Source organism: Hemitrygon akajei, chromosome 6 (assembly GCF_048418815.1).
Source record: "Hemitrygon akajei chromosome 6, sHemAka1.3, whole genome shotgun sequence".
NCBI lineage: Eukaryota > Metazoa > Chordata > Chondrichthyes > Myliobatiformes > Dasyatidae > Hemitrygon > Hemitrygon akajei.
The window spans coordinates 168146862-168168716 of NC_133129.1; the positions used below are offsets into that span (position 1 = coordinate 168146862).

General features: G+C 36.5%; 1 protein-coding gene across 4 annotated transcripts in view; it reads right to left on the reverse strand.

Moving 5' to 3' along the window:
- The window catches only part of gas2a (growth arrest-specific 2a), a 170569-nt gene that overhangs the window by 114797 nt on the left and 33917 nt on the right, over nt 1-21855 (reverse strand). For all 4 annotated transcript variants that reach the window (XM_073049729.1, XM_073049728.1, XM_073049730.1 and 1 more), the window contains 2 exons: nt 21646-21801; nt 2148-2269 (listed from right to left, as the gene is read on the reverse strand). In XM_073049729.1, coding sequence (XP_072905830.1) covers nt 2148-2269; nt 21646-21787 — 264 coding nt within the window. In that variant the 5' untranslated portion in view covers nt 21788-21801. The remainder of the gene's footprint in view (nt 1-2147; nt 2270-21645; nt 21802-21855) is intronic.

Sequence of the window (21855 nt, forward strand, 5' to 3'; positions counted from 1 at the left end):
AAATTGACTCTGTTATGTTTTCAATTGTTTAGAGATCAGAATTAAATTTCACTACCCCAGTTGAGAAAATTACTTCACCAGATGGTGAAGACAGATTGAGAAAGTAATGTCTTCACCACATGCAAATTGTTGCCTGCATCGGAAAAGCAGTTTTAAAAGCAAGATTGGCTAAACTCTAAACAGAAAAACTGATCATAGAATATTAACACATAAGGCACAGAAATAGTATTGTGGTGTAATGAGCCTGTGCTTTAAGGCACAGAATGCCAAAACACAGATTTAAACCTGTTATTTCTCATTCAGCATGTTACTAATTTCCACCATGCCACCACAGAGAGACGCTAAATAGAGACAGGAGTTTCCCAAAAGGAAGAAAAAAATAAAGTTAGAGAAAAAGTCAATTCCTCTGGCATGCTTCTTCATAGGAACTAACCCAAGGGAAACATTTGCTGAGGTCTTGAATAAGATCACCTGCTTGAATTCTTGCTTGAAGGGGCACATTTGATAGAAATTCAAAAGGAGAAAATGTAGAAAAAATTGAAAATTAATCTACATACAAATGCAAATCTGATTATTTAGATGTTATAGAAAAACTAATTTTTTTAAAGTATTTTCTTTCATAATAAGTATAATGCATGCCCACAGGCAACTGGCCAGAAATTGGAAACACAAATGTCAAGCGCAATGATTGTCAGCACTACCCCACTAGAAATATTGCGAGTGAGAAATGCTGTGAAGTCTAATGCAGAGGTAGTAATTTGCTTTGGCGAAAAATTTTTTTGGCACTTTACATTTGGCATCACTTGAATGATATCTGGCTGAACAAAGATTAATGATGACAACAGGTATTTTTTCTGCACTATATCCCAGAAAAGGGGTGGTTTAAAATAATCGCTACCCCTAAAAACCTTGTTGGTTTAATGTTACACAATCATTAACCATTCCATTGGTTTACACTGTACATTATTCGTATATTCAGTGGAACCAACAGAATTATTGCATAAATCTAATAAAGAACTATAAAAATATATAAAGGAAATTTCAGAGTGCCAAAATTTTCTTTGTAAAAGTACAGATAGTTTCACATCTGTTTGGTTGAATTGTCTGAGATACACGTATGACTTCCATAATTCTTTTGACCTTAACTACCAGTTTGTGTCTGACATGGCATATCTAAGATTCTGCATGACTCTTAAGTCATTAAGCTTTAGTTATAATGATACATCAAAAGTATAATTTTGATATGAAAAATAAAGTGATTTTATTATATTTAACATAATACTTGTGCCTAATTTAGAGGAAATGGATTATATAGATCAATAGTACAGTTTTCTGTGCAATGTTTATTCCTGGCAGCATTGATGCTTGAAATAACTTCTGGAAACTAATGTACCATATGGCTTCAGGCTATTATTTATAATTTAGTGCTATCTGTCCTTTCTTGAATTCAGAAGGGGAAGTCACCAAATCACACTGTACAATGACTATTGTGTCAATCATTGTACAGAAACTAACCATGTACATCCTTGTTATAATTTCCAGCAAATCAATCCTCATGTCAATAGTACTCACTATTGTAAAAAGTAGAGTACAATGCACAAAAACACTGACATTATTGCAAGTATGCTAGGACCTTTGACTTGAAATGTTAACCTTATTCTCACCACAAGCTGCCAAGTTTCCAAATGTTTCTAACATGTTCTGCTGTACTATGAAATTAAGGTGCAGCAAATTCCTAAAACATGTAAATACATATGGCAAATAAAGTTGATCCTTGATCTTATACAAAAGCTGAATTATTCTGGACTTCTTCGAAAGATAGTGATTAATTTGGAAGAGATGATGACACCTTCATGATTATAATAATATTAGAATAGTGTTATTTTAATTGTTGATCATTATCGGCTGGTTAATATACTGCATAAAGGTAACACAAATGGCTACACATGTCAGTTTTAGTGCAGCTTTGAATTGTTTATTTTTAAGTGCCTTGTGACAGATACCCAACTGAAGTCCAGAACAAACAAATCAATTATCTAGAAACAAGTTCCCATTTTAAACGCAAATGGCAAACCAAAATCACCAAAATCTCACTACCTGGCATGTTTAGAAGTTTAAAGGGTCATTGTAATGGCTTTCATACATACCTTGGCTAATCTGTTTTCACTGTTGTTTTCTTTAAATTTTTCTTGCAATGTTTGTGCAAGCTGGCAGAGAAGTGCTCCATTATCCAACTTTTCCATAAAGCTTTCTGCAGTAATTTCTTTTCCTGTGAGAAAATAAAGTCAAGATAAAATAAGATGGCTAGTACATTCTGTTATATGCTAATCTTTAAGCTAATTATGGTACATATTCTAATATTTATATTAGATAAAACTATGTTGACAACTGTCCAGCAAAACTATTGGGAACTGCGAACAAGTCAACTGAGCGTTCTCAATTTCTACTATCTGTACATGCTATAATTTATTATCAGTACTTATTTTCAAATAAATTTGTTATTTCAACTAGAACAATTTTTAAGTTTTGAAATTATTTAAACAATTTCAACTGTCTTTTTAAAAAGGCTTTAAAAGCTCAGTTGCTTCATACACCCCATTCCATGTAGAATACCCTCAGAACAGCAATTATTAGGCTTCTTGCGAGTTATGTAGCCCCTAAATGATTGTGCAACCACAGATTTAGTTCATAGTGAGGTAAAAAGATTGGATTGAGTGAGATATAGTTCATCTTTACAATCATAATTGTTAAATGATATTTTTAATATTTTCAATTGTTTGCTTGAGATTTCTATGTTTAGATAGAGTAATAATAGTTTTAATATTCCACATGGCAGTTAAAATAACATTATTACAGCACCAGTGGCTCAGGTTCAATTCCTGCTGCTGTTTGTAAGGAGTCTATGTTGTCCCCATGACCTAGTGGATTTCCTCCGGATGCTCCAGTTTCCTCCTACTGTGCAAAGACATATGCTAATTGTTCACATGGGTGTAATTGGGCAGTATGGGCTTGTTGGACTGGAAGGGCCTGTTACTATGCTGTATCTCTAAATAAAAAATAATAAATGAAATGTGTTATTCCAAATTAAGCAATTAAAGATCAATATCCACTTATGGAAAGCAGAAGATGTAAGTCCACACCATGCAATATTGTCAACCTCGGGATGAGAAAGAATTCTTTTAATCCAATGTTTCTTCCTGATGATTTCTGAAGAATATTTATGTCTGTTATATTTTTGCTTAATAATATAATATTTTTTGCAAATTATCATATTATTCATTTCATTGTACCTCAGAATATTTCATTCCCAAGTTAATAGTTCTCTTACTATTTATGATCTCAGTTTGTGGCCTGGTTTTACAACCTAGACCTTGCCAGTGCTTGGTATATTGATTGCAATTATATACTCATTCTAACTTTGCCTGAGTTGATTGTCACTAGTTTCCATTCTATTATCATCTTTTCTGAAATAGCTGATATGGATCTACTTCCATCCAAGCAATTGCCCTCAAGAACTGAGTCCTGACTTCACAATCACACTGCTGTATCTACAACTCTGGAGTTCTTTTCAATATCTCTCTGCCATACCTCCTCCTTTCCAGCTTTCAAAGGACCTGTGAATACTTACTTCTTCTCCTCTTTTGGTCCTACATTTCACCTCTATTTCTGACAATACTTCTTCATTGCATTTGGCACCTATTTCATAGTCAGGTTTATACACTATGCCCCCTAAAGACATAGTGCCATATAACTGCAAGTGAATATTATAATTTTTAATTACTTTGAGAGTGGGTGAAATATAGTTGAATGCCAGGCTTTCAAACAAAAATGAAACAATGAGATTTTACAACACTAGAAAGCAATTGACATCTTGTGTTATCATCCAGCAATAGGTTTGTAAACAATTAAAACATTGGGATACTTCCTGCCAAAAGCATAACAGAATACTTGTATTTCAAACATTGAAACTTTTAGTAATGTTAACTTATAACTAAGCACTAGGTTATAATGAAACAGTATTTTGGGTTAGCATGGTAGCACAGTGGTTAGTGTAACATATTTGATAATATGTATTATCAAAGTACATATATATCACCAAATACAACACAGATTTATTTTCTTGCAGGGATACTCAATAAATCCAATAGCTATAATAGAATCAATGTAAGACCACACCAATAGGTGGACAACCAGTTTGCAAATGACAACAAACTGGGAAAATACAAAAATAAAGAAATAAAAACAAATAATAAATAAATAAATAGAGCACATGAGATGAAGAGTCCTTGAAAGTGAGTCCAGGGTGGGAGAGCAGAAACCTGATTGGATGAGGACTAACCAATCAGGAGGGACGGACTACAGGGGTATAAATACCACTAGACCAGTCATACCCAGGCATCATTCCTAATGAAGATGGCAGAGTTTGTCATCAAAACTTTTTTTTATACAATCAATACCTGTACCTGGCTGGAAGCCCGAGAAGAGTTTATTCAGCCAGAGGATGTTGTTACTGTACACTACAGCACCAGCAATCAGGGTTCAATTCCTGCCACTGTCTGTAAGAACTTTGTGTGTTTTTCCCCAAGATTACATGAATTTTCCCCCAGGTGCTCTGGTTTCTTCTCACATTCCAAAGACATATAGGTTAGTAAGTTAATTTGCAATTGTGGGGTGCAGAGTCATTATTCTAGAAGGGCCTGTTACTGTGCTGGCTCACTAAATAAGTTAGTAAATAAACTTTTTGTTAATAAGGTAAAAATACCAGAAATATAATTTTTCTGGGCTGAGTGTCAAGTAAAACCCACAACAAAAACATACCTAACCCAAGCGTCACAAATAATCTTGCTCATTATACATGGTTCCAAAGTTCAGAATATTGTGCTAAAAATTGCTCTAGTCATTTTCATTACACTTATCAATAAATATCACCAGTTCGATAAATCCTTACAGAAAACGAACTGCAGAGGTAAGGTCACAGTGTTATACATAGAGACTGATCGTAGGAGTCCTCAGTATAAACTCTGAATGACATAAGATCACCAGACTTTAAAAGAACATATGCAAAGTTTCCTGATAATTACCATCTATGATGTTTCCTCATTACGGCATCAGAGCTCTTCATGATGCACCAAAACTGGAAGAACCAATCAAGTTGAGATGGCTAAGGAACAGAAGCCAGCCACTGGGCCTCTCAGTGAAATACAAGCTGCTGGAGGAACTCAGTGGGTTAGGCATCACCTGTAGAGGAAAATGGACTGTCAATATTTCAGTTTGAGATCCTTCACCTGGACTGCTATCTGTCCTGGTGAAGGATCTCGGCCCAAAACATTCATTTCTATAGATGCTGACTGATTTGCTGAGTTCCTCCAGCATTTTGTGAGTGGTTCTTTATATACTCTTTCTTCATCACCATCAAAGCAGGTGACCAGTCTGGTTGTTATGACGAAGATATATCAGCATCAGACCTAGCAGCATCTTTAGCCAAGTTAGTCCAGTTCATAAACATTGTCATATTTTTATCAACTGTCCAAAATATATTCAGTATATATAAAGCAGGACAGAAGCAACCTGGCTAAGTACTATCTTACCCAACTTTGGTTCATCCACAGAGAAATGAAGGTTGGCATCAGCACTATCATATACACCCAGGGGCCACTTTATTAGGTGCACTTGTACACCAGCTCATTAATGCAAATAACTAATCAGCCAATCATGTAGCAGCAACTCAATTCATAAAAGCATGCAGACATAGTCAAGAGGTTCAGTTGTTGTTCAGATCAAACATCAGAATCAGAAGGAAATGTAATCTTTATCCACTGAATGATTTTTGGTGCCAGATAGGGTGGTTTGAGTATCTCAGAAACTGCTGATCTCCTGGGATTTTCATACACAGCTGTCTCTAGAGTTTACAGAGAATGGTGTGAAAAAAACCATCCAGTGAGCAGCAGTTCTGTGGGTGTAAATGCCTTGTTAATGAGAGAGGTCGGAGAAGAATGGACAAACTGGTTCAGGATGACAGGAAGGTAAAGGTAACACAAATAACCATGTATTAGACTTGTGGCGTGCAGAGGAGCATATCTGAATGAACAGCATTTCAAACCTTGAAGCAGATGGGATACATCAGCAGAAGAGCATGAACGTGCTCAGGGCCATTTTTATTAGGTACAAGAGGTCACCATGAAGTGGCCACTGCATGTAGAAGCTACCATAATCTGATTACCAATGCTCAGCTGTATTCCTTGAGGATTAAATGATTCCAGCCCTCCTCACTGATTAGGTCACAAGGCTCCAAAGATGAAAATGATAGGAGTGTCCTTTTGTGACATCTTGTTGACAAAATTTGGCATCACAAAATCCGAGTAAAATTAAAATCAGTGGGGATGAAGAAATAACTCTGCAGTGTTTGGAATCATCTTTAGCAAAAAATAGAATACTTCTAATTGTTGAAGGCTATTTGGCAGTCCTGATCATTCAGATGACAATGAATTTCTCTCCATCTTAAGTTCAGAACAGGGGGTGTGCGTAAAACATTGAATTTTATTCTGTCATTATCTTATAAAACAGTCCAATGCCGCATATCCAATTAAAATGCAAATAACATTCATGATACATAATCTAGCATTGACCTTCAAAGGCTTTATCATTATCATACTATTAGCAACATCCTTATGATCACCACTGACTATAAATTCAGCTAACTCAAGCACATAGTTCATAAGAGTAGCTATAGTATGACAACAACTCCACCTCCCCACTTCCTCTAATCTTCTACCTTTGGACACTTATCAGGGGTGGTATATTCTCCATTTGCTTCACTGGTATGACTACAATATTCATGAGAAAGAAAAACATATATTTCTAACACCTTCAAAGTCTCTTATAGAACTTTATAGCCAACCAAATATTTTTGAGTCCTATTAGTGTTGTACATGAATGAGGAAGCCAATGTAGACCGAGCATGCTCCCAGAGAAAGTGAGGTTAAGCACTATACAGGTGACCTGGAATAATCCCCCAACTTTGTCAAAATGCTTTTAATTTCAGTTGAGAAAATAGACAGGCCTAGGTTTAATGTCTCATCCAGTAATGCAACAATATCTTCAATAGGGCTCTAGGATGCCAGTTCACATTATTGTTCTCAAAATTTTGATATGTCCCTAAACTCAACAATGTTCAATTTATCACCAAAAATGCCATCAAATAAACCAAAGATGATACAAATAATAATCCAGATATGATCCATTTCATTGATTATTCACTGGATGAATGAATAATCCATTCTATTAATGCCTAGCTTGCTTATCTAAACATTTAGCTCTCCAGAAAAAGTTTATTTTTGAAGATCAAGACCTTAGACATGGCAAAAAAACACTTCATGATCTACCAGGCATCTGTGATTTCTCCCCTCCTACATGCATACAAGAATATTTTAATAATAGTTAAAGAAAACATACTGGGAATGCTTTCCTTACTTAGGTTTAAACCAATTCAAGCATCATTGCTTTCTGAAATTGGGCTAATTCAGAAGATTATAAAAATAAAGTAACTCCAAAGATGAATATTTTCCCCTCACAAATCTCCCTTTGTTCTATCATCTCGCAAGTTTCTTTTTAGAAATTAATATTAAAGTTAAATGAAAAGTATTAGAAATTATTGGATTAGGTCTTCCTTCTCTAAACCATGAATGAGTACAATTGCTCTTTTACAAACATATGACTTAGACCATAAGACATGCAAGCAGAATTAGGCTATTCAGCTCATCAAGTCTGCTCCACTATTTGATTGTGGCTGATTTACTTTCCCTCTCAACTCCATTCACTTGCCTTCTACTTGAAACTTTTGATACCCTTACTAATCAAGAGCCTATCAACCTCTGCTTTAAATATATACAATCACTACCTCAACAGCCATCTTTCAAAATTACCTCAAAACTACCTCAATACCCTCAACAGCCGCCTTCCAAAATTCAAAGTAAATTTATTACCAATGTACATACAAGTCATTATATACTACACTGAGATTAATATTCTTGCGTGCATTCACAGTAAATACAAAGAAACTTTATAGAATCAACAAAAATCTGCACACAATAAAGACAAACAACTAATGTGCAAAATATAATAAATTATGCAAATACTTAAAAAAGGAGAAAATAATAAATAAATATTGAGGACACAAGTTGCAGTGTCCTTAAAAGTGAGTCCATATATTGTGGATTTAATTCAGTGTTGGGGTAAGTGAAGTTACCCTCCCCAAGTTCAAGAGCATGATGGTTGAAAGGGTAATAACGGTTCCTAAACCTGGTGGTATGAGACTTGAGGCCCTTCATGACGGCAGCAGCAAGAAGAGAAGATAACACAGATGGTGGGGGTCCTTGATGATGGATGATGCTTTCCTGCGACAGCATTCCTTGTAAATATGCTCAATGGAGGGCTCTACCTGTGATGGACTAGGCTGTATCCACTAGTTCTTGTAGGGTTTTTTTCATTCAAGGGCATTGGTGTTCCTGTACTAGGTCTTAATGCAACCAGTCAATATACTCTCCACCACTAATCTATAGAAACTTGTCAAAGTTTTAAATGTGGAGTGGCTGTCATGTCTTCTTTGTAATGGCGCTTACATGCAAGACCCAGAACAGATCTTCTGAAGTGATAATGCCAAGGAATTTAAAGTTGCTGATCTTGTCCATGTCTAAAACCCTGATGAGGACTGGCTCATGGACCTCCAGTTTCCTCCTCCTGTAGTCAATAATCAGCTCTTTGCTTCAATAAATTATGGTTTACCCAAATACCCTCTACATTCCCACCTATCCACTGTAACATTCATCCCCTTGCTTTTCAAGGAACATGCCTTGAAAATGTTTAACAAATTTGCTTCCATTCCTTGAAGAAGAGAATTTTCCAGAGAAATAACTTTGTCCCATACCACAGTATCTCATGAGTTGATCCGGTCCCATATCATTCTTCAAAGCTTTAGTGGAATCAGTGCTAGCCTCTCCAACCTTTCTTCATAAGGCAACCTGCTTCAGCTATCAGTCTAGAAAATATTCCCTGAACCACTTCCAATGTATTAACATTCTTACTTTAATAAAATGAGAAGTACGGTAAATAGTACACTAAATGGTGGTTTTATCCATGAATGAAATACAACCTATTTTTTGGATTCAGTTCACCTAATAATAAATGAAAAAGCATGGTCTTTCCCAATTACTTGTGACTCTACAAACATAAATTGATCATATTTACATCACACATATCCAATTTATATCCAATGTACTTATACAAGGTAACAACAGTCATGGTATTCACCTGTTATTTGCACATTGTAAATAAATGTTTTTATATTACCAAAGCTATTTTAGTTGTGCAATTTGCTAATACATAAAGTCAAAGCTGCAAGGATCCTGCTTTTAACAATTCAAAACTGTTTCAACTCCAGCTTCATTGAAGTATAAAATTAAGAAGACAATACTCCAACTCTTTTAAAAAATAGTCTTTATGAATTACGTACATGCCGGCAGAAAGTGACTAAATTCGTCAGTGGTAAACCTTTATTGGCCCCATGCTATTAAAACAATTGTGAACACCTTCAGCAAAATTTCATTTTTCCATTGAGGAAAAACAAAATTATACCTGATGTATCTAGAATGGTTTAAGCTGATTAGATTTGTAAAATTTCAATAAAAATAATAATTGTTTTCAAATATTTTTAAACAGGATAAAGGTTCGTTAAAAAGGAAAATGCAATTTTATGAATTCCAACTTGCTGAAAATTAAAATTTAATTGATTTCCTTTAGTTGCATAAAATATTTACCATGAGACTACACAGCAAAAATAAAATTTCTCATACTGAATAAGTGCATTCCTCATTGCACATTTTTGGATTCTCTTTCAAGTCGAATGCCAATGCAAACACTGCCGAGAAATAGAAGTAATAAATTTTAACATTTGGGCCTATTAAAATGCCACTTGTATTATGTTGACGTCATCAAATACTTTGCAACTCTTTGTTTTTCCATACTTTCATAGATAATTTCAGGATACCTCTACCTTTAAATTAGTAATTTTAGTTATTTTACAAACATTAAAGTTTCACTTGCTTATCTGTGTTTAACTAACCAGCCTTGAGCTGGCTTCCTGCCTTTCCCATCTGTAGCCAATGAAAAATTTATAAAGTGTCAACTTTCAGCTGCCTGCAATCCATTCCTGCAAAAGGTAATACCCTTGATTTAAAAAAAATGCTTTTCTTCATCAAATATAATCAAAATAAAAATCAAACTGAAAATGTATTCATGTGTCAATAAATAGAATTTATGTCATAGAATTTTGCTCACATGCTCTACTTATCTTAACATTACATAATTCATGTCATACTTTTATATAAATTGTAAAATAATTGGCTCAAAAAAAGATATTTATGTCTTAATATAGCTGTTGGCTGGTTATGAGCTCCTTCTTCAGCTCTCAGTTATATTCACTTACTTCATTTCCAGCCTCCAAGATGGTTTAATTCCTGAAATCCTGAAAGATTTAAGCATTTTCATTTTGTAGAGGTTGCACTTGAATTCAAAAAGAGTTCTGGTTATAGAAACAGTATCCAAATACAAATGTATTGAAAATGTACAAATATACAATATTAATCTTATTTTAATTATGCTATGCTAAATGGGAGGAATATCAGGGTCTTTGTAAAGGACCAATAAATACTTCCGTGTTTCTTAAATATCTAAGAGAATATAGGGTTATGTTGGACAAAACAATGATGGAAAGAATTTGAGCAGGACACAAATGTCTGCATGGACTTATTGTGCTATCTTTTGGCCTATGAATATTATAAAAATCCAGTACATTACATCTTACTTCAAATATCCTTCATCTTGTTGAGTCAAACTCAACAAAATAACTGACTTACATAAACATGCCCTCAAGATTCAGAATGATATAGCATGTTATATAATGTCGACTTAGAGGGAACATTCACTAAACCACCAAGTAAACTGACATACACCTAATCATCAACATTAGGCTGCCTAGGATTTGAACAAATTAGTAATAAATGAAGAATTATTTCAATAATAGGACTCACACTGTACTTAAGACTGGAACTAGTATGAAAGCCATCTGAAATTAATAAGACCAGGCATTAAAAGATTATGTAAAATCAATCTTGTTATTAGCTGCACAAGGGGGCTAAGCAAATAGTGAAGACATACATGTTATGATGTGTGATTAACTCATACCCATTTAATCAAGTGTAAAGATAACACAATTCAACCTGGGCAATACTAAAAGCAGCACTGACTACCTGGTCTTATTTTGAAGCCACATTTGTCTATTGGAAAGGCGAGGCGCCGGCTACTTTTGATTGACTGTACATTCCGTAAGATCAGAAAGACTGGAGCAAACTATAGCACAGCAAGTTGAAAGAGGCACTCCAAAGAAAAGAGCTGGCTCTTAATGTCCTAATAGATAAGGTAGAGAGAGAGAAGAAAGATTCTCTACTGACTGGTAAAGGAAGCCCTTTCAAGCAGCAATGGGAGTGGGGCACACTTAGAGTCCATGCTAGGATTGAAGCCCCAATAACCTGGATGGAATAGCAAAATGATCAGGGCCATTACAAGGTCAATAAGGACATCATCAGTCTCCACCACCACACTAATATAGTAAAATTCTCACACTGTTACATGCACTAATCCAATCACAATCTCCATCAGAAAAACAGAAAATGCTGAAAAATCTAAGCTGGTCAGGCAATATCTGTGACCCTTCTTAGGAACAGGAAAAGGGAAAAAATAAATGTGCCTTAATTTATACAAATAGGAAATGCTGGAGTGAACAAAGAAAATATGATAGGGTGGAGGGTTGAGGTGACACAATTGCTTTCTTTGCCATCTTAAAAAAAGGGAATACTAACTAACCATAGCTCATTTGTCTGGAGAAGTGTAAATAAAGGAAAAGGAACGAGGGAAGTCTAAACACACTGTAACCTTTGGGACCCAATATTGAACAGTTTTAGATAATAAACCTTTATTGTTTGTGTCAGATCTGGCTAGTTTGAATATAGATATTCAACCTGTTTCAGTTCTTTCTCAATGTCAAGTTCACGGTCATCTGACTGTAAATCTATACTAACAAATGAAACAATGTTCCTCTCTCTCCACAGACGCTAACTAATTTGCGTTAGTTTTTATTTTAGATCAAAATCAAGTTCGTTACCCAAGTACGTACAAACGGGTTGTATATGTCACTACATACCGACTCGAGATTGTTTTCTTGCAAGCATTTATAGGAAAATTTAAAAAAACAACAGAATTTATTGAAAAACTATTTGTAAAGACTGACAAACAACCAATGTGCAAAAGAAGGCAAATAAAAAAATGACTGAGGACACGAGTCCTTGAAAGTGAGTCTGTAAGTTGTGGAATCAGTTCAGAATGGAGGTGAATGAAGTTATCCACACCGGTTCAAGAGCCTAATGGTTGTAGGATAATAAAGGGTAGCAGGGTAGTAGATTTTAGGCAATTACTGTGTTCTCCATCTCAAAGTTCTAACATGCAGGTGCTACCACTTTCTGTTCTTGCTGCACAACAGAATACCAATTGTACACTTGATTACATTGTAGGTAGCTCTGGCTCTGTCATTATAACAGCATTCTGCTCTTTTGCATTCTTCTCACAATAATCAGGCTACAAGTTGGAATTGACAGCTAGAAGATAGTGGGCATAGATGGTTGGCAGGTTGGCAAGGTATCCTCTGAAATCATCTGGTATCTGGCACTGACTATTAAGATTTTCTGTATAGGAAATATTTAAGGATCTCTTTTGGTTCCCATAGATTTGTTTTTATTCTGAAGTGACATGTCTTTTGGTTCTTAAATTCTGTATTATTTTTAAGCAATTCAAAATTCATAGCTCTGTTGTAATTTAAACGGGTGTCTCTGGATTGTTAGTGCAAACTCAAAGTCACAAGTCGAGTAACTTAACCACTTGGTACCTGCCTCTCCCTCATTCTTACCATCTCCTTAGAATCCACTGTACAGTGATCCATGCACAGTTCAGAAGCTGCATCTCTGCAGCCAGTACCTGTGTCAAGCAGTTTCTCCCAGAGTACTGTTGCTCTGCCATGTTAACTTACATCTTCCATTCCATGAGCATTCTCCCTTCTTGTACTCCAACTATCAAAGCTCTCTCACAATTTTCCTTCCCTCTATGGTCCTCTGATGCAGACCCTCTCCTCTTCCTATATCATGCTGAAAAGCTTAGAAGAATGGAAGCCACTTTAAACTCATGCCATTTAAAGCACTTAGTCTGGAGATAACACAATATATTTGTCTCACACAAATAAAAAAAAACAGCTTTCTCCCACCAACTCTAACTCAATTACAAACCACTCTAAGCCCCTATAAATACTATAGGCAAAGTGGTGGTTTTCCTCATGTTTATCAATGTGATTAACATATGCTTTTAACTGGAAAGCAACAGCCCAGTTTGAAAGAGTTGGTGCCAAATCCTTGTTGCATGAGGATTAATAATCAGCTACCTATTCTGCATATTTTAGTTTGAACACAGGATGTAATTGTTGCCACAGTGTTCATTTTTCCATAGAACAGAAATGTGCACTCAATTTCCAAACAAAATTGGAAGCATATCAGCAGTTCCGGTGCCAAAATTCACGTTTCCAAATTTCATTGACTATGTATTGAAAGAAAATTTTCAGCTCTTCAGTTAAAGTGCAAGCTTTGATGAAGTTCTTTATCCCTATTATATGAATGTACCAATAAAAACTGACTGTAATGTGATTGATATAACTAATGCCAGGCACCACTGTTAATTTGACAATTACGGGCTACAATAAATAATACTCTTTTGATAACTTTACCTCTTATTTACTTATTTAAGAAGCAAGACTAAGTTACTACAGACACTACACTTTCGTCCAGTCTTATTGTATGAGGGAGTCACCCAAAAATGATCTGGCGTCAAGAAGTTAGAGACCATGTTTTTCTATGTGGAGCAGTGATCCAGGCAGCCACAGTAGAGCTGTTGGTTACTCAAGGCATCTGACAAGAAACATGAAGCACAGACAATAAAGAGAGCTAGGCAGTTAAATGTGACACATTCCTGGGAGGGGACAAGGCAACTGCTACTGTAAGCTAAAGCAAGAAACTTGAATGCAAGTCATGAGACATAAGGCCAAGGGTAGTAGTGAAGCAGCTTGGCTCAGAATGACAATGTGATGTCTCCAGTAGTGGACTTACTGTGCGGATAGATAATATTAAAGAATATACCTTTAGAGAAATTAATGAGGGCATTTGTTAAGAGTCATGGATTTACAGTATGGACAGTTTGTGTATCTGACAATAAGAAACATGCATACATCTATTTCAACGTGAGTCAATAAATGAAAGAAGTGCATTATGATGGCAAGAAAAATAGAATCCAAATGAAAGTTCAAAGTTCAAGTTTAATTATCATTCAACCATACACACATGTACATCTAAATGAAATCGCAGAACATACAGTCACACACAGCACACGATAGTACATAAAGTCACAAAAAATATTAGCACAAGTCTCAGAGTAGCATAGCCCGAAGATTGATGGTGCATGGGATAAAAAGTTTCGAGCAGAAAAGCTAACTGTCCATTTCCTTCTACAGATGCCACCTGATGCACTAAGTTCCTCTAGCCGTTCTTTTTTGCTCTGGACTCTAATATTTACAGGTTCTTGACATCCTGTGAAAGAATATGATAGTACCATGCTAGAGTGATATAGTGGTATAGCTTGGAGGGTCCCTGCCTCACATGGCCATGAAAAATCCTGTTTGTTGGAGTTTGCACTTCCTCTCTTTGAAGGTGTCCGTTTTCCATCAAGTGCAGGTTGGTTTGTTAATTGGTCACTATAAATTGCCCCTAATATATAGATAAGTGGGGTGTTAATAAGAATGTGGGGAAAATAAAAGGTGGGATTAATATTGGATGAATGTAAATGGGTGGTTGATGCTCATCATAGACCTGCTGTGTGATTCTATGTTTCAGACACATCAATTTACATCAATTGCAGAGGTGCCGTTAGGTTGAAAAACAGACCCACAAAGTAACAAACTTGGAAGAAAATTAAACTAGGGTGAGATGTTTTAAAGAAACAGACATTTGGCTCCAAGGCTGAACGAAGTTAGTCTTTTATAAGGGATCAGAGACTTTAATAGCGATTTAGCAATTTCAGAACAATCGGACTGTTCACAAACCTTGATGGCAAACAAAAATATATTTTACAAATGGTTAGAACAGTATAGGACAGCCATTTTGCAGCTATGCAACTACAAGAATACATGAACAAGGTGTGAAGAAAAGGCTCATCACAAGGTGCAGTAGCAAAGTAATAAGGCCTATCCAACACAGACTATACTGGTAAAGAGATCTGCCTATGCTGGCTCAGTGTCGAAAACACTGAGACTGTTTTCTGAATTGCTGACTGTACATATTTAAGTGTAGGTTGAATTGGAGGCAGTATAGCTGTCTCTTAAAGAGATGTGGAAGCAGTTCAAAAGCTTGCATAATTCATTGCAGGATACCATAACGTGGACTTATTAACATCTGTCAATGCAATAAGACAGGCTGAAATCAGTCATAAAGTCATAGAAGTGTACAGCCACAGACCCTTTGGCTCACCACATTCATGCCAAATTTTTTGCCCATCTACTATACTCCCACTTGTCCAAATTGGGTCCATATCCAGCGACTGCAGAGTGGAAAGCCTTGGAGATGATCCAGAAAGGGACTGACATTGTAACTTCAAATGGGACTCCGAAAATGATTAAAGAGCCTTAAAAGAATTACAGCAGAAATTGTTCAATTTCAAATATAAGGTACAATAAGTTGAATTTGTAAAAATTGTAAATAATTGTCAATGTAAATAATTAAATGATGGTACAATTTTATATATGTAAATAATTAATGTTTTGCTTAGGTGTGTTATTTGTAACATTTGTAAAAATGAACAAGCAGTTTAGTCCTTTTAAGAGTGAGATGTGTTAAGAAATGAGTAGACCACGATGTAGAGAATTCCTGAAATACACCACCCTCTGTGAGAAGAATAGTATCACAAAAAGAAATGTCAACAAATTGTACTGATTAATGTGAATCTGTAATCTTGATTACACAAAAACTAAAATGAATTACAAATACATTTAATAGCAGGTGAAACAACTTACTCTTTTGCTAAATGGAAGCAAAATGGAATCAATCCCTTTAATTCAAAAATAATTTAATTCAAAATAATGGAAAGTTTAAAGTTTCTTTTCAATTTATATAGGCTGTAACAATGTATAAAGTGCATTCTCAACACCAGTCAACAGTGATTTTGAAAAAAATGTGCAGATGATAAATTTTGGTACTTAGTTCAAAATTTAAAAAAAATGCTTTACTGAACACATCACTTGGAATTTTCAAATCTTAAAATGCATGGTAATTTTGGAAGTTTAGGCATTTGGTCAATTACCATGCATATCATTTTACAAGTCCCAAATTTGACCAGAAGTTAAAATCTACCTTCAGAACAATAGAAAAGTTATGTCTTATAGATTTTGTTTTCAAATAATGAGTACATTGAGTAACATACACAAAATGCTAGAAAACTCAGCTTGTTCAGGCAGCCTCTATGGAGCAGAATAAAGGGCCGATGTTTCAGGCCAGGATTCTTCATCGGGACAGGAATATGAGTATATTGATTAGTGCTATGAACAAGTCCTGAATTGCTATGCTTTAGAAAATTTAAAAGCAGGCTAAGAAAAAACAAATATGATTAAATAATACATTGTAGAAAACCAATTATATTACACAGAATCCAACCAACAAGGGCTAAAGATTACATTATTCATAGTTTAGAGTATTACTCAATTTCATCAGGGTTAGAGAGAAACTGAACTTAGTAGATAAGCCTGTAGTTATCAGAACTTCAAATAATGTGATATGCTTACATTAGTACTGCATATACATTTAAAGAACTAAATTGAATTATCCTCATTCAACTTATTTGTGAATATATTCTGACATGAAATGTAGGTCACCAATTATTGGGAAAAATATCACAGCAATGAAGTTTAGAGTGTATCAGGCAAAGTTCAAAGCACATTTACTATCAAGGTATGTACACTGTATACAACCTGGAGATTCATCTCCTTAGAGACAGCCACAAAACAAAGAAACACAAAAGAACCCATTAAAAAAAGACTGTCAAACACCCAATGTGTAAGGAAAAAAACCCAAATTGTGCAAACAGTAAAAGTAAGCAAATAACATTGAGAACTGAAGTTCATGAAAATTAATCCACAGCCAAGAAACCAGTCATCACTGCAGCTGATGCAGGAGCCCATTAGTTGCAGGCCATAGCCTTAGTTATCTGCAGAGACAAGTAAACCTCGAAGAGCAGAGAGCTGAACACCAGCCCAACTCCCTGACCTTTTCAATCTGGCCAAGCACTTAAATCAGCAAACTTCAGGTTGTTCCTCGCCCTTGGACTTGGGCCTGGGCCCTGCTGCCTCAACTCTGCCTCACTTCTGTTTGCCTCACCTCAGTTCTGCCACATCAAATTACTTCTGTGTCTAGTCCAGCAATTTTCAAACATTGGTTCGTTCCCCACTCTTGGGCCTGGGCCCCACCACCTCAACTCAGCCAATAGCGTGGCAGCTAATCATACAAAATTAACTTAGTATCAACCGAATCTTTTATCTTTAGGCACTAAATGCACTTCTGTTAAGATAGTGGCATGCTTGGATGCAGCAGCTTCTACGAGGTCAACCAAAGGTATCATTTTTAAACATATTTTGTAAGATCACAAGAACCTGCTGGATGTTAGTAACTTAAAGTATTGCAGGTCTACCCAATCAGCGAGTTGCTCATTGACAGAGAAACAGATCATGATGCTGCCTGCATCAGAGAGGTGTCAAAGTGAAGGATGTGTGCAGTCCAACAATGAGTGATCATCTTAGTTGCTTTTCTTGTGATTGCAAGACCCTGTTGTACATTGTTAACGTGGAATACTGCAAGTCTGATTCATCGGTTTATTGGCGAATGGCAGGGACAGAGAGTGAGGGAGTTGTGTAGCCTTAGTCATAGCAAGGATTGCCTCAAACCACCTTGTCACCTGTTTGCAGCCGCCCAGGAGAGAGGTGGAGTCGGTGTGCTCTACTGGAGTACCAGAGGCAGCGTGGTGCGGCGTATATATAAAATATAGTCAGTGCTGCCCTTCAGTGTTCACTTGGCAGAAGACAAGATGTATTGTGTTCAACTGCAGACTGCTGCAACATTCATAGACTCAGGAACCTGGACAATATTTTTTGTGTGACTGCATTTTACTGTTGTCTTCTACCGTGCAGGAGTCTGTGCCAGGAAAAAAGTGAGCCCTAGCCAGCTGGCCCTCCGGTCCATTCTGCTCTCAAATGTCTGCTTGCTGACAGAATCAGGCCTGCAGTCCTTGGAGTCGCCTGATACCAGTGGCTGGAGGTGGGGACAGCATAAGTGGTGTGCGAGGAAGCGGAAGCGAGGCGAACGAGCAGGAGTCTATGCCAGGAAAAAAGCAAGTCCTAGCCGGCCGGTTCTCCATTCTGCTCTCCAATGGACATTAAATTTGACTACATCTGTGGCAACGAAATACTCAGCGTGAGTACAGAAACGGACGGAATCCCGGGCGCCGCCATTCAGCTGATTATGTAACATCGGACTACCAACCTACTGACCTCTGCTGTGCTTATTGTCTTGTTTATTATTTATTGTAATGCCTGCACTGTTCTGTGTACTTTATGCAGTCCTGGGTAGGTCTGTAGTCTAGTGTAGTTTTTTTGTGTTGTTTTACGTAGTTCAGTGTAGTTTTTGTATTGTTCATGTAGCACCATGGTCCTGAAAAACGGTGTCGCGTTTTTACTGTGTACTGTACCAGCAGTTATGGTTGAAATGACAATAAAAGCAACTTGACTTGACTTGTATGTGCTATTTGTGCCTTATCTGTGTATGACTGCTGGTACTCTGTTTTGCACCTTGGCCCTGGCGTAGTGCTGTTTTGTTTGGCTGTATTCATGTGTTTTCATGTATGGTTGAATGACAATTAAAGTTGAACTTGTACTTCCAGTGCACTGTGCACGGGGACAAAGGCACTTCTACAAAAAAATGTATCAAAAGTTCCTGCTAGAGGCAAGTCATCTACAGCCATATTTGTAGATAACTCTGTGTCAAGTTTCTGCAAAGTGACTACTTTATTCTCCATTATTAAGTTTTTCTTTACACTCCAAAGGCAAAAAGAAGCCCCAATTATGACCAACTAGGAAAAAAATACTTTGATAGATGACTAAGTCTTCCTTAGCCTGATAGCCTCCCTAAACTTTCAAAAACTATAAATGTCTCAGCATGCCTCTTAATTTCAGAAATATTTAAAAATATTAAAATATTGAAATTGAGAAACAGAAAGCAAATAAGTTTAAAATATTTAATATAGCTCATTTAATACAAATAAAAAGGTGCATTACCTAATACTTACATCAGTCCTTCTGAGCTCTTCTTCTCTAATCAAATGAATGGTGATTGATGTCACAGCAACAACCTGGCACTTAATGACAGCAAGACTAAGGAAATGATTGTGGACTTCAGGAAAGGGAAGTCAGGAGAAAACAGACCAAACCACATTGAGGGACCAGCAGTGGAAAGGCTGAGCAGTTTCAAGTTTCTGGGTGTCAACATCTCAAAGGACCTATCTTGGGTCCAACACCTTGATGAATTCATGAAGGTGGCATGCAGACAGCTATAACTCATTAGAGGTTTGAGGAGAATGCCAGACTTTAGCAAATCTTTATATATGTACAGTGGTGTACATTCAGACTGGTTGGTTACATCACTGCCTGGTATGAAGGTAGGCTCCGACGCTCAGGATCAAGAGGCTGCACTGGGTTGTAGACTCAGCCAACCCCATCACACGCACAATCCTCTTCACTGTCAGAATATCTTCAAAAGAACAACAGAAACACACACAAAATACTGGAGGAATTTGGCAGGTCAGGCAGCATCCATGGAAATGAACAAAATGTCAATGTTTCACGCCAAAACCCTTCTTCCAGATTGGAAAGAAAGGGGGAATATGCCCAAAAAGTGGGGGGAGGGTAAGAAGGATAGCTATAAGGTGATAGGTGAAGCCAGGTGGGTAGGAAAGGAATCTGGTCGGTGAGGAGAGTGGACCATAGGAGAAAGGCAAGCAGGAGGGTTACAAAGGAGAGGTGATAGGCAGGTGAAAAGAGGCAAGAGGCAAGAGTGGAGAACAGAAGAGGGGGGAGAGAGGGAATTTTCTTTTACTGGAAGGTAGAGGCTACTCAGATTGAACACAAGGTGTTGCATCTCCATCCTGAGGATGACCTCAAAGGTGGTGCCTCAAGAAGCAGCATCCAGCATTAAGGACCCTCAACATCCAGGAAAAATCTTCTCACTACAACCCTCAAGGAATAGGTACAGGAGACTGAGGATCCACACTCAATGTCATCCCCTCCATCATCCATGAACATGGTCCTTCACGACCTTGCTATTCCTCTTCTGCACTATTTATTTACGTTTGTATTTTTATTGTAACATAGCAATTTTACTATTACTACAAAACAACAATTTTATGACATATGTCAGTGATAATAAACCTGATTCCGATCCTGAATAGTGATGCAAATATTGTATCAGATCTATCAAAGCTGAGGTTTTTAGGACATCTCCTCTAGAGTAAATCAGGGGTTCTGATTCTATGAGGAATCTAGCAGAGTAAAGTTGGGAAAAAGCTGGCAAGAAGTCAATAATCTGTAACAGTATACACATAGACATTTCACAATATTTGCATCACTTGCCATAGGTGAAAAGATATTCAATATATGGAAGGTATTTATCCCACATGAAGAAGGAGAAACCATAGCAGGTGAATCAGAAAACAAATAGAAAGTTTGTAACAGCAATGATTGTGATCAACCAGAGAATCTTATCAACTATAGAACCTCGACACTTTGGTATCAAAAGAGAATCATGCAAAAGAACATTTCTGAGGACAGTTACTTACAATCATTAAAACTTTTGTTAAAAAGAACACCTACTTAAGGAACAGACTTATCTAAACATTGTCCATTTCAATCCAACATTTTATATTTTGAATCAGTACTGCACCATTGGAAGTGCTCACTATCAAGATGTTAAAGGAAGGCACTGCTTGCTCTCTGAGATGTAGATTAAAATTGTATGGCATTTTCTAGGAACAGTAGAATTATACCTGGTGTCTTTGCCAATATACATTCTGGCCAAGGCTTGTGTTTCAGTCAACATCACTAGAAACAAATTATCTCATCATTTTCACATTGCTCTTGGTGGAAGCTTTCTGTGCATGTATTGGGTGCCAAGTTTCCACATTACATCTCTGACTACATATCCAAAGTACTCTATTGGCTGCAAACCACTTTTGGATATGCCGTGGTTGTGAAAGGTGCAAGGAAATGCAAATCATTTCTTTATAGCCAATACTTTTCCCAAAAAGCTCCACTGAATGGCCACATTACTCTCATGATCACAATATTGCTTGATCTCATTCACATTATTAATCATTATAATGAGGCACAAGTCATTACCATTGTCATCTTACCTAGTAAATTTGTCAACCATAGAGCCAAATCCTCTTTCATTGGTAATAAACTAGCTTCGTGTCTACTTGCCAACCATTGACTGTACTGATGCATATCAGAAAGGCTTGGCCCAGGTTCTTTGGGACTAAACGTACTGTACATCTTTCCGTATCAACCTGTAATTTATAAACAGAAGATTGTTGTAATAATATGCAACATATGCGAATTGT